Source organism: Armigeres subalbatus, chromosome 2, assembly GCF_024139115.2.
Source record: "Armigeres subalbatus isolate Guangzhou_Male chromosome 2, GZ_Asu_2, whole genome shotgun sequence".
In the NCBI taxonomy this organism is placed as follows: domain Eukaryota; kingdom Metazoa; phylum Arthropoda; class Insecta; order Diptera; family Culicidae; genus Armigeres; species Armigeres subalbatus.
This window is the reverse complement of record NC_085140.1, coordinates 313,751,155-313,770,273: the sequence shown is the minus strand read 5'-3', so window position 1 is coordinate 313,770,273 and position 19,119 is coordinate 313,751,155. Positions and strand designations below refer to the sequence as shown.

At 39.1% G+C, this 19,119-nt stretch overlaps 1 protein-coding gene across 1 annotated transcript in view; it reads left to right on the top strand.

Annotated features, from left to right (window-relative positions):
- The window catches only part of LOC134212610 (X-ray repair cross-complementing protein 5), a 35,044-nt gene extending 16,274 nt beyond the window's left edge, over positions 1 to 18,770 (top strand). The window contains exon 5 of the mRNA XM_062690619.1: positions 17,777 to 18,770. Within this exon, the coding sequence (XP_062546603.1) occupies positions 17,777 to 18,687 (911 nt within the window). The 3' untranslated portion in view covers positions 18,688 to 18,770. The remainder of the gene's footprint in view (positions 1 to 17,776) is intronic.
- Positions 18,771 to 19,119: the final 349 nt, after the last annotated feature.

Genomic DNA, 19,119 nt, shown 5'->3' with positions numbered 1-19,119 from the left:
TTTATTAGCTACCGTGACTACTAAAAACATACAAAATATTATCGTTATTGAATCTTTTTCACGAATGACTTTGAAATACGAATATGGTTTAAAACACAAATCTGCTTATTCTGCGTCTTGTATGTCACAAGTCACAAGTCGATACCTCCCATTTGAGTTACACGGCCGTCTCACGCGAGAAAAGTCGATATCGATAATTCTCGAGTCACGCGAGACGTAGAGTAAGCACAAAAATAATAAAAAAAAAACAAATTTGACCTCCTATCAACCGCCATATTTGCTTTAATAACTGTGGAGATGCTAATAGAATAGTAAGCTAAAAAGCAGGCCAAGTTCCAGTTGGAATGTAGAGCCATAGAAGAAGAAAATTTTAGCAGTACATGGTTGCTTTGGCGCAGCCTGCTTGTGGATACATGCAGCTTTTTGTATAGAAGTTTAACAGAGCTCACTGTCAAACCCCATCACATCCTAGGCAGGCACCACAGCTCGAAGTTGGCCTAGGAGGGATTGTCAAGCTCTTGAACATAGTCCCTGCTGCCCCGTCATGTCTACTCAACCGTTTCTCTTCCTACAAACAACTCTCCTCTAAAAAATGGAACCTAGCAGTCGCTACTCGCTTATAGATTCGGAAGCGTACACCACTGGTCCAAATTATCCTCCTCTTTCCCACAAGTGTTATTACCCGGAAACATAACTGTGTCAACCCCTTATGAGTCAGAAGCAGAGGATGGGACGCTCGAACCTACCAGTGGATGGAAAGGTCCGTTGTGATAAAAGTACTACATATCACAAGGCCCGGACAACCTGGAATAAGTCTTCCATAAATCGAGTTCCCATAGATTTTATCAGTATATTTAAGCCAGTATAAAGTATAAACGTATTGTCTAGTGCTATTCAATCAGTTTGGCCACGGCCTACAGTGGCGGACTCCCATACAAATCCCGGACAAAACCTAATATGTATGTTGCTCGAATTTTCCACCAAAGAGTAATTTTGGAATTTATTTTGAGGTTAGAATTGTTATCCAACATATAAGCACAAATAAGGCCGTAAAAAATGAGATTACCTTCTTTTGTCATGTTGGTCTTTGAATAACGAAGGTGGTGGTAAATAAAAAATAAATGGATAGATTGATAAAATCGTAAAACTTATCAGTTTTTTAAAGAATTTTCTGGAGAAGCTCAATATTTTATTTATTTTCCAATCAAATTTTGAATTTCCCCCTAAAATAATAAAATAAAGCCACAAACCATCAAGGGGGCGGTGACAGAAGAAGAAAATAATATTTGTTCCGGCCTAATATGCAACTGGACTACTGGAGTACTTCTGGAGGCGCAAGCCCTAAGGTTTGGAGCATTAACAGCGTCCTCATTCTAACATTGAAACAGTCAATTTCCAGCTTTGAAGCAGCTAGGAGCAAACCACCACTCTGTCCACCCTAACCACCGGAAAGTAGACAAAAAATAGGTTTTGCCTTTCTCGTATACAAAGTATACGTAAAGGCTATATGTTCGCTCCAAAAATAAACTTTTGATCCGAGGACCGGAGACCCATAGTGTTATATACCAATCGATTCAGCTCGACGAATTGGAGTGATGTCTGTGTGTGTATGTGTGTGTGTGCGCAAAAAGTTTAGCTCACTTTTTAAGTACTTATCCTCAAGCGATTTGCTCTCAACAAGTTTCATTCGACGCAGAATCCTATCTCATTGTTTCCTATTGAAAATTGACCCAATCGGACTATGGGCTTAGAAGTTATGGCCAAAACACTTTTTTTTTCATATAAAAGCACATTAAGAAGTCTAGCTCACTTTTTGGGCACTTATCCTCAACCGATTTGCTCTCAACAAGTTTCATTCGACGCAGAATCCTATCCCATTGTTTCCTATTCAAAATTTACCCGATCGGACTATGGGCTTAGAAGTAATGGCCAAAATACTTTTTTTTCATATAAAAGCACATTAAAAAGTCTAGCTCACTTTTTGGGCACTTATCCTCAACCGATTTGCTCTCAACAAGTTTCATTCGACGCAGAACCCTATCTCATTGTTTCCTATTGAAAATTGACCCAATCGGACTATGGGCTTAGAAGTTATGGCCAAAATACTTTTTTTTTCATATAAAAGCACATTAAAAAGTCTAGCTCACTTTTTGGGCACTTATCCTCAACCGATTTGCTCTCAACAAGTTTCATTCGACGCAGAATCCTATCCCATTATTTCCTATTGAAAATTTACCCGATCGGACTATGGGCTTAGAAGTAATGGCCAAAATACTTTTTTTCATATAAAAGCACATTAAAAAGTCTAGCTCACTTTTTAAGTACTTATCCTCAACCGATTTGCTCTCAACAAGTTTCATTCGACGCAGAATCCTATCTCATTGTTTCCTATTGAAAATTGACCCAATCGGATTATGGGCTTAGAAGTTATGGCCAAAACACTTTTTTTTCATATAAAAGCACATTAAGAAGTCTAGCTCACTTTTGGGCACTTATCCTCAACCGATTTGCTCTCAACAAGTTTCATTCGACGCAGAATCCTATCCCATTGTTTCTTATTGAAAATTTACCCGATCGGACTATGGGCTTAGAAGTAATGGCCACAATATTTTTTTTTCATATAAAAGCACATTAAAAAGTCTAGCTCACTTTTTTGGGCACTTATCCTCAACCGATTTGCTCTCAACAAGTTTCATTCGACGCAGAACCCTATCTCATTGTTTCCAATTGAAAATTGACCCAATCGGACTATGGGCTTAGAAGTTATGGCCAAAATACTTTTTTTTTCATATAAAAGCACATTAAAAAGTCTAGCTCACTTTTTGGGCACTTATCCTCAACCGATTTGCTCGCAACAAGTTTCATTCGACGCAGAATCCTAGATCATTATTTCCTATTGAAAATTGACCCGATCGGACTATGGGCTTGGAAGTTATGGCCAAAATACTTTGTATCATATATAAGCACATAAAAAAGTCTAGCTCACTTCTTGGGCACTTAACCTCAACCGATTTGCTCTCAACAAGTTTCATTCGACGCAGAATCCTATCCCATTGTTTCCTATTGAAAATTGACTCGATCGGACTATGGGCTTAGAAGTAATGGCCAAAACACTTTTTTTTCATATAAAAGCACATTAAAAAGTCTAGCTCACTTTTTGGGCACTTATCCTCAACCGATTTGCTCTCAACAAGTTTCATTCGACGCAGAATCCTATCCCATTGTTTCCTATTGACCCGATCGGACTATGGGCTTAGAAGTAATGGCCAAAATACTTTTTTTTCATATAAAAGCACATTAAAAAGTCTACCTCACTTTTTGGGCACTTATCCTCAACCGATTTGCTCTCAACAAGTTTCATTCGACGCAGAACCCTATCTCATTGTTTCCTATTGAAAATTGACCCAATCGGACTATGGGCTTAGAAGCTATGGCCAAAATACTTTTTGCCTTTCTCGTATACAAAGTATACGTAAAGGCTATATGTTCGCTCCAAAAACGAACTTTTTATAGGAGGCCCGGAGACCCATAGTGTTATATACCGATCGACTCAGCTCGACAAATTGGAGTGATGTCTGTGTGTGTGTATGTGTGTGTGCGCAAAAAGTCTAGCTCACTTTTTGGGCACTTATGCTCAACCGATTTCCTTGTAACAAGTTGCATTCGATGCAGAATCCTGTTCCATTATTTCCTATTGAAAACTGACCCGATCGGACTATGGGCTTAGAAGTTATGGCCAAAATATTTTTTTCGTTAAAAAAGCGCATTAAAAAGTCTAGCTCACTTTTTGGGCACTTATGCTCAACCGATTTGCTTGCAACATGTTGCATTCGATGCAGAATCCTGTCCCATTGTTTCCAATTGAAAACTGACCCGATTGGACTATGGGCTTAGAAGTTATGGCCAAAATATTTTCTTTTCATAAAAAAGCATATTAAAAAGTCTAGCTCACTTTTTGGGCACTTATCCTCAACCGATTTGCATTCGACGCAGAATCCTGCCCCATTGTTTCTTATTGAAAATCGGCCCGATCGGACTATGGGCTTAGAAGCTATGGCCAAAATACAGGCAACAGGCTGCATTCAACGCAGAATCCTTTCTCATTGTTTCTTATTGAAAATTGACCCGATCGGACTATGGGCTTAGAAGTTATGGCCAAAATACTTTTTTTCATAAAAAAGCACATTAAAAAGTCTAGCTCACTTTTTGGGAATTTATTCTCAACCGATTTGCTCGCAACAAGTTGCATTCGACGCAGAATCCTGTCCCATTGTTTCCTATTGAAAATTGACCCGATCGGACTATGGGCAGTTATGACAAAAATTCTTTTTGCCTTTCTCCTATACAAAGTATAGGGGAGACTGGGTAGACTTGATCCCCTTTTCTGATTTCCGATGTATCACAGCTAAAAATAAATAAACATACGCGATTTCCACACTGACTCTCTAAGAAATATAGTACTTAACTTTACTGATGTATGACAGTTCTTAAAATATTGTTGTTATTGATACATAATCGATTTTTTAGAGTGCTGTCAAAAGTCTACTTTTAAAATATTCGGGGGAAATTGATCCCTCTTCAAGAGCTTGCTTTGTTAAAATTAGAAAGATGCCCTCAGATTTTTTAAATATTTTTCCTTAAAAAAACGCGCAATTTTCGAATTGCTGTGCGTATACATTAACTATTTTTGTTATTGAATTCGACAGCACATGTTATTTTTAAATTTGGGGAGACTTAGAGTAGAGTGGGGCAAGAGTACGCACTTAGTTTTCAATCGATCATGTGGCCCTTATGAAGCAAGCTTCTGTATATCAAATCAGTGTCGATGATTCATATACTTTTCCTTTATGTTACCCAGTGGAAAAAATATTGAAATTATTGAGATTCGTTTTAGTAGAACCCTTATCGCAAGACAAGTGAAAAACGTACTCTTACCCCACCGGTGGGGTAAAAGTGCGCATCGGGTGGGGTAAGAGTACGCATTTATCCAATCATGTGCTTTAAGTATATATTAACACAAATAAGAGTTAATAACATTTAATTGATGTTTAATGAGCATATATTAGGGAATGTTTAAAGATTACGTAACTCTTAAAGGGGGAGGGGGTCCTAAAAATTTGCACTTTCATACGAAAAAACATTGTTTTTATATATATATACAAAAAACTACAGAGGTAAAAATATATATCAGGTTTCGCGTGGCGTACACAAAGGCATTTTCCTTAAAGAAAGTCCACCAATCATGTAACGTAAAATTTGGCTATTTCATCACCCCTCCCCCTATCTTACACTATTTGTTTATCTATTTGTTTATCTTACACTATACACCTCTAAATATTATATGGATCGTCACACATCTTGCAGCCCCTCCCAGCTAAACGTTGCGTAATTTATGGATGTTTCTTTTGATTAAATGAAACTATCATTTAGATGAAATTGTGTTTTCGTACTATGTTTAGGTGTACAACAAGTCCTAATACAATTTCATTATTTCGCTTCAGTGCTTTGTTCGCTAAGTCCTTTCTAACACCGAATTATTTCAACTTATCCTTAAAACTTGTGATAATTTCGAATTTTGTCTCTTTTTTCTTAGTTGTGCATCTTTACGCTTTGCAAGAAGTCTCATTTCGGCCAAAGATACGGGTTTGACATCATAATTTGAAGATTCATATGCGTACTCTTGCCCCACCGGTTCCTGCGTACTTTTACCCCACAGTCCCAAAAATTATTCAAGTAATGGTTTTGACTTCTTGGAAAACCAACCGGATTGGTGTTCTGTACCATAAAGTACTCTATACAATAGGTTATCAAAATGGTATAATGTTCACCTGATTGAACGTATATATGGTAATGAAATACTAGTTGCGGAAACCCAATTATTTTTAGCAAAATGACCAAAAAGCTATCTAACTCCATATCTCCCTTGTTGTTTATTCAAATCGTTTACAATTACACATAATAATAGTTGGCCAGAATACCTGCCAAACTGATGCAGTGCTGCTAGTTTATCTTTTTTTATTACTTCAAAAAATCGAAAACGTACTCTTACCCCACGCGCACTCTTGCCCCACTCTACTCTAATCCTCTTTCTATGATATCTACCCAATAAATAATGTTTCCTGTCAACCCTTCATCAAATCTGTCAAATCTACAAAAAAATCAGAAGCCTGAGAACAGATTTATATTTTTTTAATTTTTTTCGCCAAATTTTTGTTAGGATGACTAATGGGGGATCAAATGTCCCCATATTGAGGCAATCACTTCAAATCAAAATATCCTAAAACTTTGATGGAATGTTGACATTTCCACCAGTACAAATCATTAAGCACATTTATGGCTTTGTGCTGTGAAAAAAACGAAAGCATTTGGTCATTGTTATGAAAAGTTATTCAAATTTTGCGTGGCCAATAAAAAAATCTTTAGGAAGGTCAAAACATACAAACCGCCCTGCAGAATAAATAAGGTTGTCAACCCAAAAAATAACTCACCACATAAAGGTCATTTGTCTAGAGGATCTATACTAAAAAATACGCTAGAACAAAACTACTTCAGTTCTCGATAAAACAGGGGGTGATCAAGTCTCCCCGGGGATCAAGTCTACCCACCTTCCCCTACTTAAAGGCTTACATAGTGTTATATACCGATCGACTCAGCTCGACGAATTAAAGTGATGTCTGTGTGTGTATGTGTGTGCGCAAAATAATCTCACTGATTTTTCGGGCAATTATCCTTAACCATTTGATTTCTTAGTCATTTATCCTCAACCGATTTGCTCATTGTTTCGTATCGAAAACCGGCCCAGTCGGACTATGGGCTTCGGAGTTATGGCCAGTTTTTACAAGAAAAAATCTTTTTCTCTATTTAGGCACTTACTCTCGGCCGATTTACTCGCAACATTCGACGCAGAATCATGTCCCATTGTTTCCTATTAAAAATTGGCCGGATCGGACTATGGGCTCAGAAGTTATGGCCAAGATACTTTTTTTTTATACCAAAAGTGCGAAGAAATTACTCACTCACAAGAAACGAGAAAGGCACTATCACCGCTAGGTGGATTAATCTGGGGTTTTTATACATGATACTAGATCGTTCCCGAAAAAAGTTTAGTCAAATCATCTATTTCCATACAAATTTGTTCGGGACGTGCTTTACAGCATAAACTTCATTAAGTCACCAAAAATTAAGCTTACAAGCGACAATAATCAAATTTTGGAATTAGTTCATTTAATAAATATATGTGTGAAATTTAAAAAAAAATACGAGCTACGCGAAACGAATGAAAAAAATGAGATTTTGTCCGGGCTTCAATTGTGCGGCCCGAGGATACGTTAAGTATAACAAGAATAACAATAACATTTGAATAACGGTTTTTGGAAAGCTAGAACCTGTAAAGGGAAAAGTGGTCGGTTGTCGGGACCATTTTGTTTTTGGTTCATAGCCAGGGCTGACAATAGTCAAACCGCCGTAAACACATTAACCCCTAAGCGTGAATGGCGTTAAGATCATTTTAGTAGCTCGGAAAAAGTTCGAAGATTAGCGAAGGAGAGAGGAATAGATGTAGAATGGTATAGAGGAAACGAAAGCATTTAAAGGCAAGAATACCAAAGCTAAGTAAAGGAACACAACGAGAAGGAAATATTTGATTTCTATAACAATCTTAAGGACTACGAAGTAGGGGAGCGAATAAATCGATCGAACCGATTTCTTAAAAAATATGTGAGAAGGAAAAAAGCAGCTAGGTAAATTATACCTATGAAAAACTTGGCACAGGAGTTGAGAACATCAGAAGGAGAACCGATGACCATTGAAGAGGATGATGACGAACTCACCCCTGCTCCCACAAAAGAGGTAATTCGTAGTATAATTAATTGCTTGGCTAACGGGAAAGCTGCAGGAGAAGATAAAGTGAGAAATGAGTTCATCAAATACGCAGATGAAGACACAATCAACGAACTGCATAGGATAATCAAGGAAGCATGGATTACCAATAAAATTCCACAGCAATGGAAAGATTCGCTTCAGATTCCGATCCCAAAAAAAAGTAGGGCGACAATCAGAAATGATTACAGGAGAATATCGTTAACAAATATGTGAAAATAGGTCTACAGATGATCATATGTTTTGTGCAAGGCGATACATGGAAGCATATTGGAACACAGGCAAGACACTGATTGTTGGTTCATTGGACATTAAAAAAGTCTTTGATTGTGTGGACATCAGATCTATTAGGAAAATATTAATTGAATTAACAGTATCAAAACATATAGTTAACCTTCTGTCTGTGCTCAAAAAAACTTACGTCACAGACAAACAGACATAACACTCGCCAAATTTACATCGTTCACTGATTTACTGGTCGATTCAAAAAATCATTAGTTGGCCAATCGATCACTCGTGGCGAGCACATCGGATTTGCTCAAGTTTGACGTTTGCTCACTACCGCCATCTGGTTCGTGATTTGCCCAACTAACTGAAATCAACAGATGTCGTTAGTGTTTTAACGACGATGAATTTGATGAGTGAATGTTCAATGTGTTATGTCTGTTTGTCTGTGCTTACGTTGTCTGTGCTCTGGGGTCAAATTGACCCCAAATTGAAATTGTTATAACTTTTTTATTGTTTGGGGGATTTTGAACTTTTGGGGTGATTTCGAAAGATAATTTAATCATTTTTGACTATTGATGGGTGGGTACATCGCGGGGAGGGGTTTTAGTGAACAAGAGTACAAAAACAGTGATTTTTCATGATTATTTCACTTATATCTGAAAATCCTACACATTTTGAACTGCACCTTTTCAAAAAGGTTGTGCAGGAAGACGTGTGCTTTGGCATGAGGCATTGATTAGTTTAGAACTTGGCCGCTAGGTGGTGGTATATTTGAATTCATTATTTTAGACTACTCAAGATATTCCGATATACAGAATTCTCATAAATTTTTTTTTTAGGAACTATTTGATATTTAGGAACTTTTCTCTTCGAAACATTAGATCGACCACAAACTACGAGAAAGAGATGCAAACAGGCAATTGGAGGTTCGAAACTAATCATAGAATATTTAAAAAAGTACAAACCCCCTTTTAGCATTAGCATTAGCATTGTTACGGTGTAATTCGTAGATTGGACACTAGTGATACTCATGTTTTACTTTTGAGATCCTTATCTAGAATGCTATCAGAAATCAAGAAGGGGAGTGGTCCTTGATTCCAGTCTTAAACAAAAATAACAAAAGCATGAGGATTACTACTCCTGGCCACGCCCATCTTCACCGTAACTAGGGAGAGGAAGGAAGTGTTGATGTAGTACTTACTTAACGAGAGGCCACCGACTTAGCGACACCCTCATAAGTACCACGGACTTGGATTTTTTTTTTTTTTGTTGGGGCGTAGAACCACTGCGTCCATTGAGTTGAACTTTTGTGGTATACCCCTGATTACTATTAACTATTCGCATCTTCTGGGTTGATCACCATTTGTCAAGTAAACAACCTAAGACGCGTATTTTCCCAGTCCGGTATAATTGAGTTAATAAAACCCACTACCTTTCCAGGATTTGCAGTCCAAATATCTCCTGGTTGCATAAAGCCACTATTTAGAAATTTAGATCTACTCTTGTACAATGCATCACAACTGCAAAGCAGATGTTCCGAGGTTTCACGTTCCATGTTACAGAAACGACAGATATCATTCTGAATCTGGCCAATATTTTCCAAGTGATATCTGCTCGGGCAGTGTCCGGTTATTAGGCCAGTGAAGGTGCAAAGAGCTCTCTTGCTGAGCTCTAAGAGCTTTTCGGTTACTTTAACATTGGGAATTATAAATCTCTTTGATTGAGCACACTTTTCGGCAACCAACCAATTGGTCATCAACCTTTGTGCTTCCCAGGATTTTAATTCCATTTTTATGGTACAGTATGATATACCGCAGAAAGATTCTGGGCCAATAAACTGTGTATTTGAACCTCGTTTCGCAAGCTCGTCTGCCTTTTCATTACCTCCAATGCCACAGTGCCCTGGAACCCAGTACAGATTTACGGAGTTCTCTTGGCACACCTTTCGCAATGAAAGAATGCAGTCCCAGACAAGTTTTGACGTACATTTAAAGCTACTCAACGCTTTGAGTGCCGCTTGACTATCTGTGAAAATACAAATATTTGCATATCTATATTTCCTTTCCACACAGATATTAGCACATTTCATTATAGCAAAAATCTCCGCTTGGAACACCGTTCCCATTCCCACTGAGATCGCTATCCCAGGTCCGAAGATTCCTGCATTTGAGCCATCTGTGTAGAATTTTATGGAACCGTCTCGAACAGTGGGACCTCCGACATCCCAAACCATACGTGATGGTTCATATATGTTGTAAGGAATGTCATAGTTCTCCACAGGTTTCATCCAGTCTCCATTCATATTCATCACTAGCCCATATTGAAAATTTTGTGAAATACTCAAGTGGCCCACTAAATCGCCTGACTTGAATAACTTCAATTGTTTAAGTTTTTGCATATTCTTTTCCGCTTCTAACTGCACGAATTCATACAATGGTAGCAGATTAAGAATTGCATCTAAAGATTTTGAAGGGGTGCTGCGCATCGCTCCCGTGATAGCAATGGACACTAACCTTTGTAGTTTTGTCAGCTTCTTCTGTGCAGTAGCCTCTTTTGTTTTTGGCCACCAGACAAGAGCAGCATATGTCAGTTTTGGACGAATAATGGAAGTATAGATCCACGGACTTGGATAATGAGGAAGGTAATCGTTGGGTCAGGATTTGCCTGTAGCTGACAATGTAACCGTGGTAGATCTTACCCCGTAACACACCACGTAAAGGTGTCTACCCAGCATTACGGGTTTTAAAAAAGTACAAACCCCCTTGGTCGTTAACTAAGCTTATGTACAAAACGGTAATTTCTCCAGCAATTACGTATGGTCTCAGATTCAGATTCTAAAAGTCAGATTCTAAAAGAAATGCTAACATATTCTAGGGAAGCCCCAAAAGGCAGATTTAGAATTTCAACCATTGTGGATGGTAAAACTGCAGTAAAAAAAGTAAGAGTAAGGCGAATAAGTTACTGGGGACATATACAAAGAAGGAATACAGGTCATCCGTTTAAAATGGCAGAAAAAAACTGGACATATCACACTATGGGAAAATTATGTTAAAAGTTATACCAAAATACGATTTTTCACATGCACGAGAAAGGCACCAACACCGCTAGGTGGATTAAACTGTTTTTTTTTAATCAAGCCGTACTTCTCTTTTTTTTCGAACTGTGCTCCTATGGCGATCTTGGAAAGGCGTTGGTAAAGCATTTCTGCTTTGTCAAAGAAGAGGTTCCGCCTTGAGTAAAGACGTCGGCACAAAAACGCTTGTGATATTTGATATAAAATGAGATTTTGGCCCGTTTACAAACACGGTTATTATATTGGACAATGAAGTATACGACAGAATGAACGTGATGTAAACAGGCATTTTCTACTTCTGATGAACGTCTATATTAGCACAAAATTGGCGAATATGTAACTGGTCAACAATTTTGTTATAGAAAAAACCCAGAATAATCCAGCTAGCGGTGATGGTGCCTTTCTCGTGTAATTATAAAACAAGAAAACACATAGAGTAGAGTGGGGCAAGAGTGCGCGTGGGGTAAGAGTACGTTTTCGATTTTTTGAAGTAATAAAAAAAGATAAACTAGCAGCACTGCATCAGTTTGACAGGTATTCTGGCCAACTATTATCATGTGTAATTATAAACGATTTGAATAAACAACAAGGGAGATATGGAGTTAGATAACTTTTTGGTCATTTTGCTAAAAATAATTTGATTTCCGCAACTAGTATTTCATTACCATATATACATTCAATCAGGTGAACATTATACCATTTCAATAACCTATTGTATAGAGTACTTTATGGTACAGAACACCAATCCGGTTGGTTTTCCAAGAAGTCAAAACCATTACTTGAATAATTTTTGGGACTGTGGGGTAAAAGTACGTAGGAACCGGTGGGGCAAGAGTACGCATATGAATCTTCAAGTTATGATATCAAACCCGTATCTCCGGCCGAAATAAGACTTCTTCCAAAGCGTAAAGATCCACAACTAAGAAAAAAGGGACAGAATTCGAAATTATCACAAGTTTTTTGGATAAGTTAAAGTAATTCGGTGTATTAGCGGTGAATTCGCGAACAAAGCACTGAAGCGAAATAATGAAATTGTATTAGGACTTGTTGTACACCTAAACATAGTACGAAAACACAATTTCATCTAAATGATAATTTCATTTAATCAAAAGAAACATTCATAAATTACGCAACGTTTAGCTGGGAGGGGTTGCGAGATGTGTGACGATCCATATAATTTTTAGAGGATTCATACAAATAGTGTAAGATTGAGAGGGGGGGTGGGTCTGCTGATGACATGGCCAAATTTTACGTTACGTGATTGGTGGACTTTCTTTAAGGAAAATGCTTTTGTATACGCCACGCGAAACCTGATATATATTTTTACCTCTGTAGTTTTTTGTATATAAAAGAACAATGGTTTTTCGTATGAAAGTGCACATTTTTAGGACCCCCTCCCCCTTTAAGTGTTACGTAATCTTTAAACATTCCGTAATATATGCCCATTAAACATCAATTAAATGTTATTAACTCTTATTTGTGTTAATATATACTTAAAGCACATGATTGGATAAATGCGTACTCTTACCCCACCCGATGCGCACTTTTACCCCACCGGTGGGGTAAGAGTGCGTTTTTCACTTGTCTTGCAATAAGGGTTCTACTAAACCGAATCTCAATAATTTCAATATTTTTTCCACTGGGTAACATAAAGGAAGAGTATATGAATCATCGACACTGATTTGATATGCAGAAGCTTGCTTCATAAGGGCCACATGATCGATTGAAAACTAAGTGCGTACTCTTGCCCCACTCTACTCTAAGTGCAACAAGAAAAGCACATAAGAGAGGTCAAAATTGCACTTTATGGAGATAGATTCAGTTATTTCCATCAATTCGCTTTTATTTGAATGCATTGCAACAGTTTTTGAAAAGAAAAAAATTTCGGTTTTGATTTTTTTTCCCCTGGGAAAAATGGAGAAAAAAACAATGTTTTTTTTAACTCCGGAACGCAATGGCCGATAAGGCCAATTTTCAATTGCGAAAAATAAGGCGTCGAATGCAACCTGTTGCAAGGAAATCGGATAAGGCTAACTACAAAAAAGTGTGTCTCACATTTTTTTGTACACACACATACATACATACATACATCACCTCAATTCGTCGAGCTGAGTCGATTAGTATTTAACAATATGGGTATCCGAGCCTTCTATCGAAAGTTCGGTTTTGGAGTGATCCTATAGCCTTTACGTATACTTAGTATACGGGGATAATAAATACATCCGTTTCATTCGAAATTTCTGTAATATGTTGATTTTCAATGCATATTAATACCAAATTTGGATCAATCGCAGCCAAAAATTCCACATGTCTTCACTTTTTTTTTCTTCCCGATATCAAAATTTCAGCTGCCGCCATCTGCCCGCGTTTTTTTCTTACTTAATTTCAAGAAATCCACTACTTCTTATTGGCATTACATCCCCCACTGGGACATTGCCGCCTCGCAGCATAGTGTGCACTAAGCACTTCCACAGTTATTAACTGCAAGGTTTCTAAGCCAGTTACCATTTTTGCATTCGTATATCGTGAGGCTAACACGATGATATTTTATGACCAGGGTAGTCGAGACAATTTCCAAACCGAATATTGCCTAGACCGGCACCGGAAATCGAACCCAGCCACACTCAGCATGGTCTTGCTTTGTAGCCGCGCATCTTACCGTTAGGCTAAGGAGGGCCCCTAAGAAATCCACTAATAAAGCTTTTAAAAACCTTGGTAACACCTCACGATAAGCTTTATTTTCATTCTCCTTTGAAAGCATACATCAAAAAACTTTTACCGGAGGTTTTACGCGAAAAAATAGAAGAAAACCATGTTATCAGTGTTCTCAAGGAAACAACGTACAGCGCCATCTACAAAGGTTATAGAGCATAGGTGTCTTTGAAGCATAAGTCCAAAATATCAAAACAAACAACTTTGTAGAAAAACAGTGTAGTTGTGGAAGAAAGTGCTCTATCTAGTTTCTATCAAAAGATAACATTTATCTAGGAAAGTTTCAACTTGTCTAGATAAACCAATAATTCATCATAATGAAGCTTAGAATCACCTGCGATAGCGTGCCGAAGACACCAAAACTAAGATCCGCTGGCTTCGGTGTTTTCAATGAACATTCAACCACCTTCCGAAAACTTCAGGAACCGTGTTCGGTTTATGTTGTTAGCTGGCAGCAATTAACTTCGCTTTGGGGATAATTTCCGATCAGCTCGTAGACCATTATTTCATCTTCTCGGATAGTCTTAGTTCTATCGAGGCACTCCGGTCGATGAAACCTGTTAAGCACGCATCTTACTTCCTTACACACATAAGAGAGCAGATGCGTGATTTGGTCGAAAGATCATTCAAGATTATCTTTATATGGGTCCTATCCCATTGCCTAATCTATGGCAATGAGAAGGCGGACTCGCTAACAAAGGTGGGCGCACAGGAAGGTGAAGTTTATGATAGACAAATCTCGAACAGCGATTTTCTCCCATTAGTCCGTCAGAGTACCGTCGTTCGGGGTGACATTGGGCCTAAGGGGTAAGATTGGGCCAAAAACGAAAAATGTTTGAACTCCTTATATCTCAGAAACTGAAACGATGAATGAATGATGATGACGCCCACCTTTGTTAGCGAGTCCGCCTTCTCATTGCCATAGATTAGGCAATGGGATGGGACCCATAGACGTCAAATACCCGGATGAACAGCTGAAATACCTCAAACCAAAATCCCAACCCTGTCCATCCTGAAATTACGAAATCTTACCTTGAGTCGCCACGAGTATCTTGGTCAATGTCCCTTCCCCTTTACTAACTGTTAATAATAATAATATAGTTTGTAAATATCATAAAGAGTCTCGGCTCCGTTAAGTGTTATCCACGCCTGAGCCTGTCAAATAAATGCAATAGATAAAAAAAGAGACACCAAAACTCTAGAACGTATACAGAGAGTGCTAGAGGTTTTGTCCAACGAATACAGCGTTCTGGCCCAGTGTGCCCCGTAAGTTGAGGGACTATGACGAATGTCCATTGTTCACATAAATATGTATTTTTTTTTATAGAGGGATGAAGGCAAATCTGCATACAGACACCTGAAATTATCACTCAGGGAGTGGGGTTGGCGCGGAAGGCAGAAGGCCAGCCCGCCGGAACCACTAAACCCACCCAAGCAACAGAAAGTTACTTGAGTTACCCTCTCTACTAATACCCTGGTTCCCCCAGGAACTGCCTCTCAGCATTACTTCTGGGGGATAGGCAGTACTTAATGTACTCGCTCATTCACACTCACACAGGTACTCATCCCGTATGAGTCTTACTTGGGTGCTCTCTCTAACACACCCTGACACTCTTTCTGACGCACCATATGAGCCTTACTTGGATGCTCACCACTGACATACCATGTGAGTCTAACTTGGGTGCTCACCCTTTACGCACCATGTCCGTCTAACTCGGATGCTCACCCTACCACCTGATTCACGCTCTAGCACACAAATCTGAGCCTTATTTGGGTGCTCACTCTAGCACACCCTGTCACTCCTCCTGACACATGCTCTGACACACCTTGTGGGACTTACTTAGGTTCTCACTTCTGACATGCCATGCGAGTCTGACTTGGATGCTCGCCCTTAACATACCATGTGAGTCTGACTTGGGTGCTCACCTCTAACATGCCACGCGATTCTGACTTGGATGCTCACTCTACTCATCTCTGCCATGCCTCGAGGTGTCGATAGCGATAGGTACCAACATTTCTACGCTACGACCCTCCTACCTCGGCATATGCAGTTCATACTAACACCTATGCGGTCACTCTTCTGCCATGCCTCGTGGTGGCGACTGCGGTTGCCACCCGCAGCGACACTCTTACCGCGACATTTGCAAACCTCTCATTCACTTCCCCGCGCTCAGCTTGTTTTCGCTCTAACTAACCAATCACAAATTAGTCATGCTTGTCGAGTGCTGCTCGGCGCGCCAGATTATCTGCAAGCTACAGGCAATCTGAGTGGTTGCAGTCGAAACTGCGTTCCACTTCTCCACCGCTTGGCACATCCTCTGGATAAGGGTATCCGGGGTTGTGTCCCGACCGCAAACGTCTAGCATAGCACTTCTTTCGACGTCGAAAAGAGGACTCAGACGAGCCTCTTGATATACGAATACAAAAATGGTAACTTGGCTTAGAAACCTCGCGGTTAATAACTGTGGAAGTGCTGAATGAACACTAAGCAGCGAGGCGGCAATGTCCCAGTGGAGGATGTAATGCCAATAAGAAGAAGATAAATAATAAATTGCGACCCGATTGATTTTGAGCGCTTTTTAGAGCGAATTAATTCGTAGCTTTCTTAATTGATTCGACTAAGATGGCGACGTTTGAGGTTTTGGCTTTCAGTCTTTTGGGATCAAAAACGGGGTTTTATGTTTTCATCCGACGTTTCGGACACATGTATTGTGCCTTTTTCAAGGAGTTAACTATGATCCGTTTTATTGTCACATTAGCCCATTAGTAAAAGTGGCGCCAAACAGAAAAGTGCACCAAAAAGTTTCTGCGAGCCGGGTCAATTCAAATTTTCCGCCCTACCTCACACAAGACAGGGCAAACGAATTGTGGTGACAAATAGGTCCTATGCTGAGGGCTAATGTGACAATAAAACGGATCATAGTTAACTCCTTGAAAAAGGCACAATACATGTGTCCGAAACGTCGGATGAAAACATAAAACCCCGTTTTTGATCCCAAAAGACTGAAAGCCAAAACCTTAATTCGTAGCATGTTTGTATAAAATACTCAAGCGTGATGCTTTCTTTTGAAACGACAAACGAGAGTGCGTAAGGCTGAGATCTCGAAGATTAACATTTGAGAATTCAGCTTTGTGCGACATTCTGAATACATACCCAGCCCACCGATTTTTACGGAGCAAAAGATGGATGGTTCCATCAGCAGATAATGCAGTTGATGGTCTATGCATCTCCAGTATTAACAATAGGTAATAAACATGTTTTTTCCTTTCTCGTATACCAAGTATACGTAAATGCTATATGATCACTCCAAAACCAACCTTTTTATAGAAGGCTCGGAGACCCATAGTGTTATATACCAATCGACTTACCTCGACGAATTGAGGTGATGTCTGTTTGTGTGCATGTATGTACACTCAGGTTTTTTTTTACACGGTTTGGTTTTAGTCGTTTAAGACCTTCAGCGTCAATGAAACAACGAGTTAACCCCACGAAAAAATTCACAAAAAATCAAAGAAAATTCAGGTGGTATTTAAAAAGCTGTGAAAGTTCGGGTTAACCGAGAAATTAATGAATTCCAACCGTGTAAAAAAAAACCTGGGTGTATGTGTACAAAATTTTGTAGACACACTTTTTGGAACTTAGCATTGGCCGAATTACTCGCAACAAGTTCCTTTCGACTGAGAATCCTGTCCCATTGTTTGCTATTGGAAATTGGCTAGATTGGACTATGGGATCAGAGGATATGGCCAAAATAGTATTTTCTGTGCGCCAAACACGCTAAAAACCATTCACTCATATTTTTTAGTATTTTTCTTTTGCACGAGAAAGGCACCAACACCGTTGGTTAGGTAAATTAATCGGGGTTTTTTCTTTCATCATTGCAGAAGAAGTGGCTCTACTTAAGTTTCCTCCACTCCTATCGAACAAAAACATCCCAACCGATGCACAGTACGAGTCCATAGACAAGCTGATCGATTCCATGGATCTCATGGACGCTTTGGACGATGACACTGGCTCCAAAGAAGCTTTTGCTCTGCACAAAACGTTGAATCCCATACATCAGCACATGTACAGAACGGTGGCCTATCGAGCACTTCATCCGAAAGCTCACCTTCCGGCTATGGATGAAGAGCTAAAAAAGCTAGTCGATGTGCCTTCCAAAATTCGAGAAAGATGTAAACCTGTGATGGAAGAAGTGAAAAACCTGTTTCCACTGAAAGAGGTCAAGGTCAATGCTCGACTAAAGTGGCTGCAAAAGGCAAATAAAATAACCGCTGATGGTGATGCAACTGTCGTCGGTACATCCCAACAAAATGCGACTGACGCCGAAGAGGATTTAGATGACCAGAGAACGATCGTGGAAGTAGGTACTGTTTCACCCGCTGAAGACTTCGCTTTGCTACTGAAGCGTGGAGAAAAGTTTGTAATCCTTTGCGGCCAGATCCAGAACGTTATTTCGGATTTGGTGTTCAAATCGATGACTATACAATACGAAAAAGTGGCTATGGCCATGATGATGTACCGCGAGGAAGCGAAACTCATGGGCCCTTATCGGTACAATGAATGGATAGCAGAATTTAAGAAAAGCCTTCTCAGTCGAAACAAGCAGGAATTCTGGGAAAAAGTAGTATTGCGTGAACGCTTCGGACTAATTGGTACAAGTGAAAGCGATATGAGCACTATTACTACAGATGAAGTTGAGGAATTTTACAACGTAAACATTGCACCGAAAGCCAGCAGCGCTGATGATAATGCTGACTACGTAGATGCAGATGATTTATTCGCAAACATGTGAATTATTAAAAAGTATTTTAATCATCATTTTTAAATAACTGTTGAAAATTCTGTTAACAAATAAAAACGTGTTTCATGAACTTATATTCATAGCACTCCATAGCTTGTAAATACTGACAGCGAACATTCAATATCACATGTCCTTCTTGTAATCTGCAGAGAATGTTGCGAGAAATAATCGAATTTGCCTTTTATGTCATTTGAGCTTATACTACGAATAGAATAAGTATTCGTGGATCACGATCGATGATCAACAAGCGAACATCCACTACAAGGGCCAAATAGTTTCCTGACAACACACAGCTCGTTGTAGTGGTCAATGTGAACATACCCACAAAGCACCGATTCGGCTCAGGTGGATGTATACAGAAATCCTACAAGTAGTGAACGAAGCCTCTCCTCTGGTTAAGACCGCATTGTGCAAAATTGACTC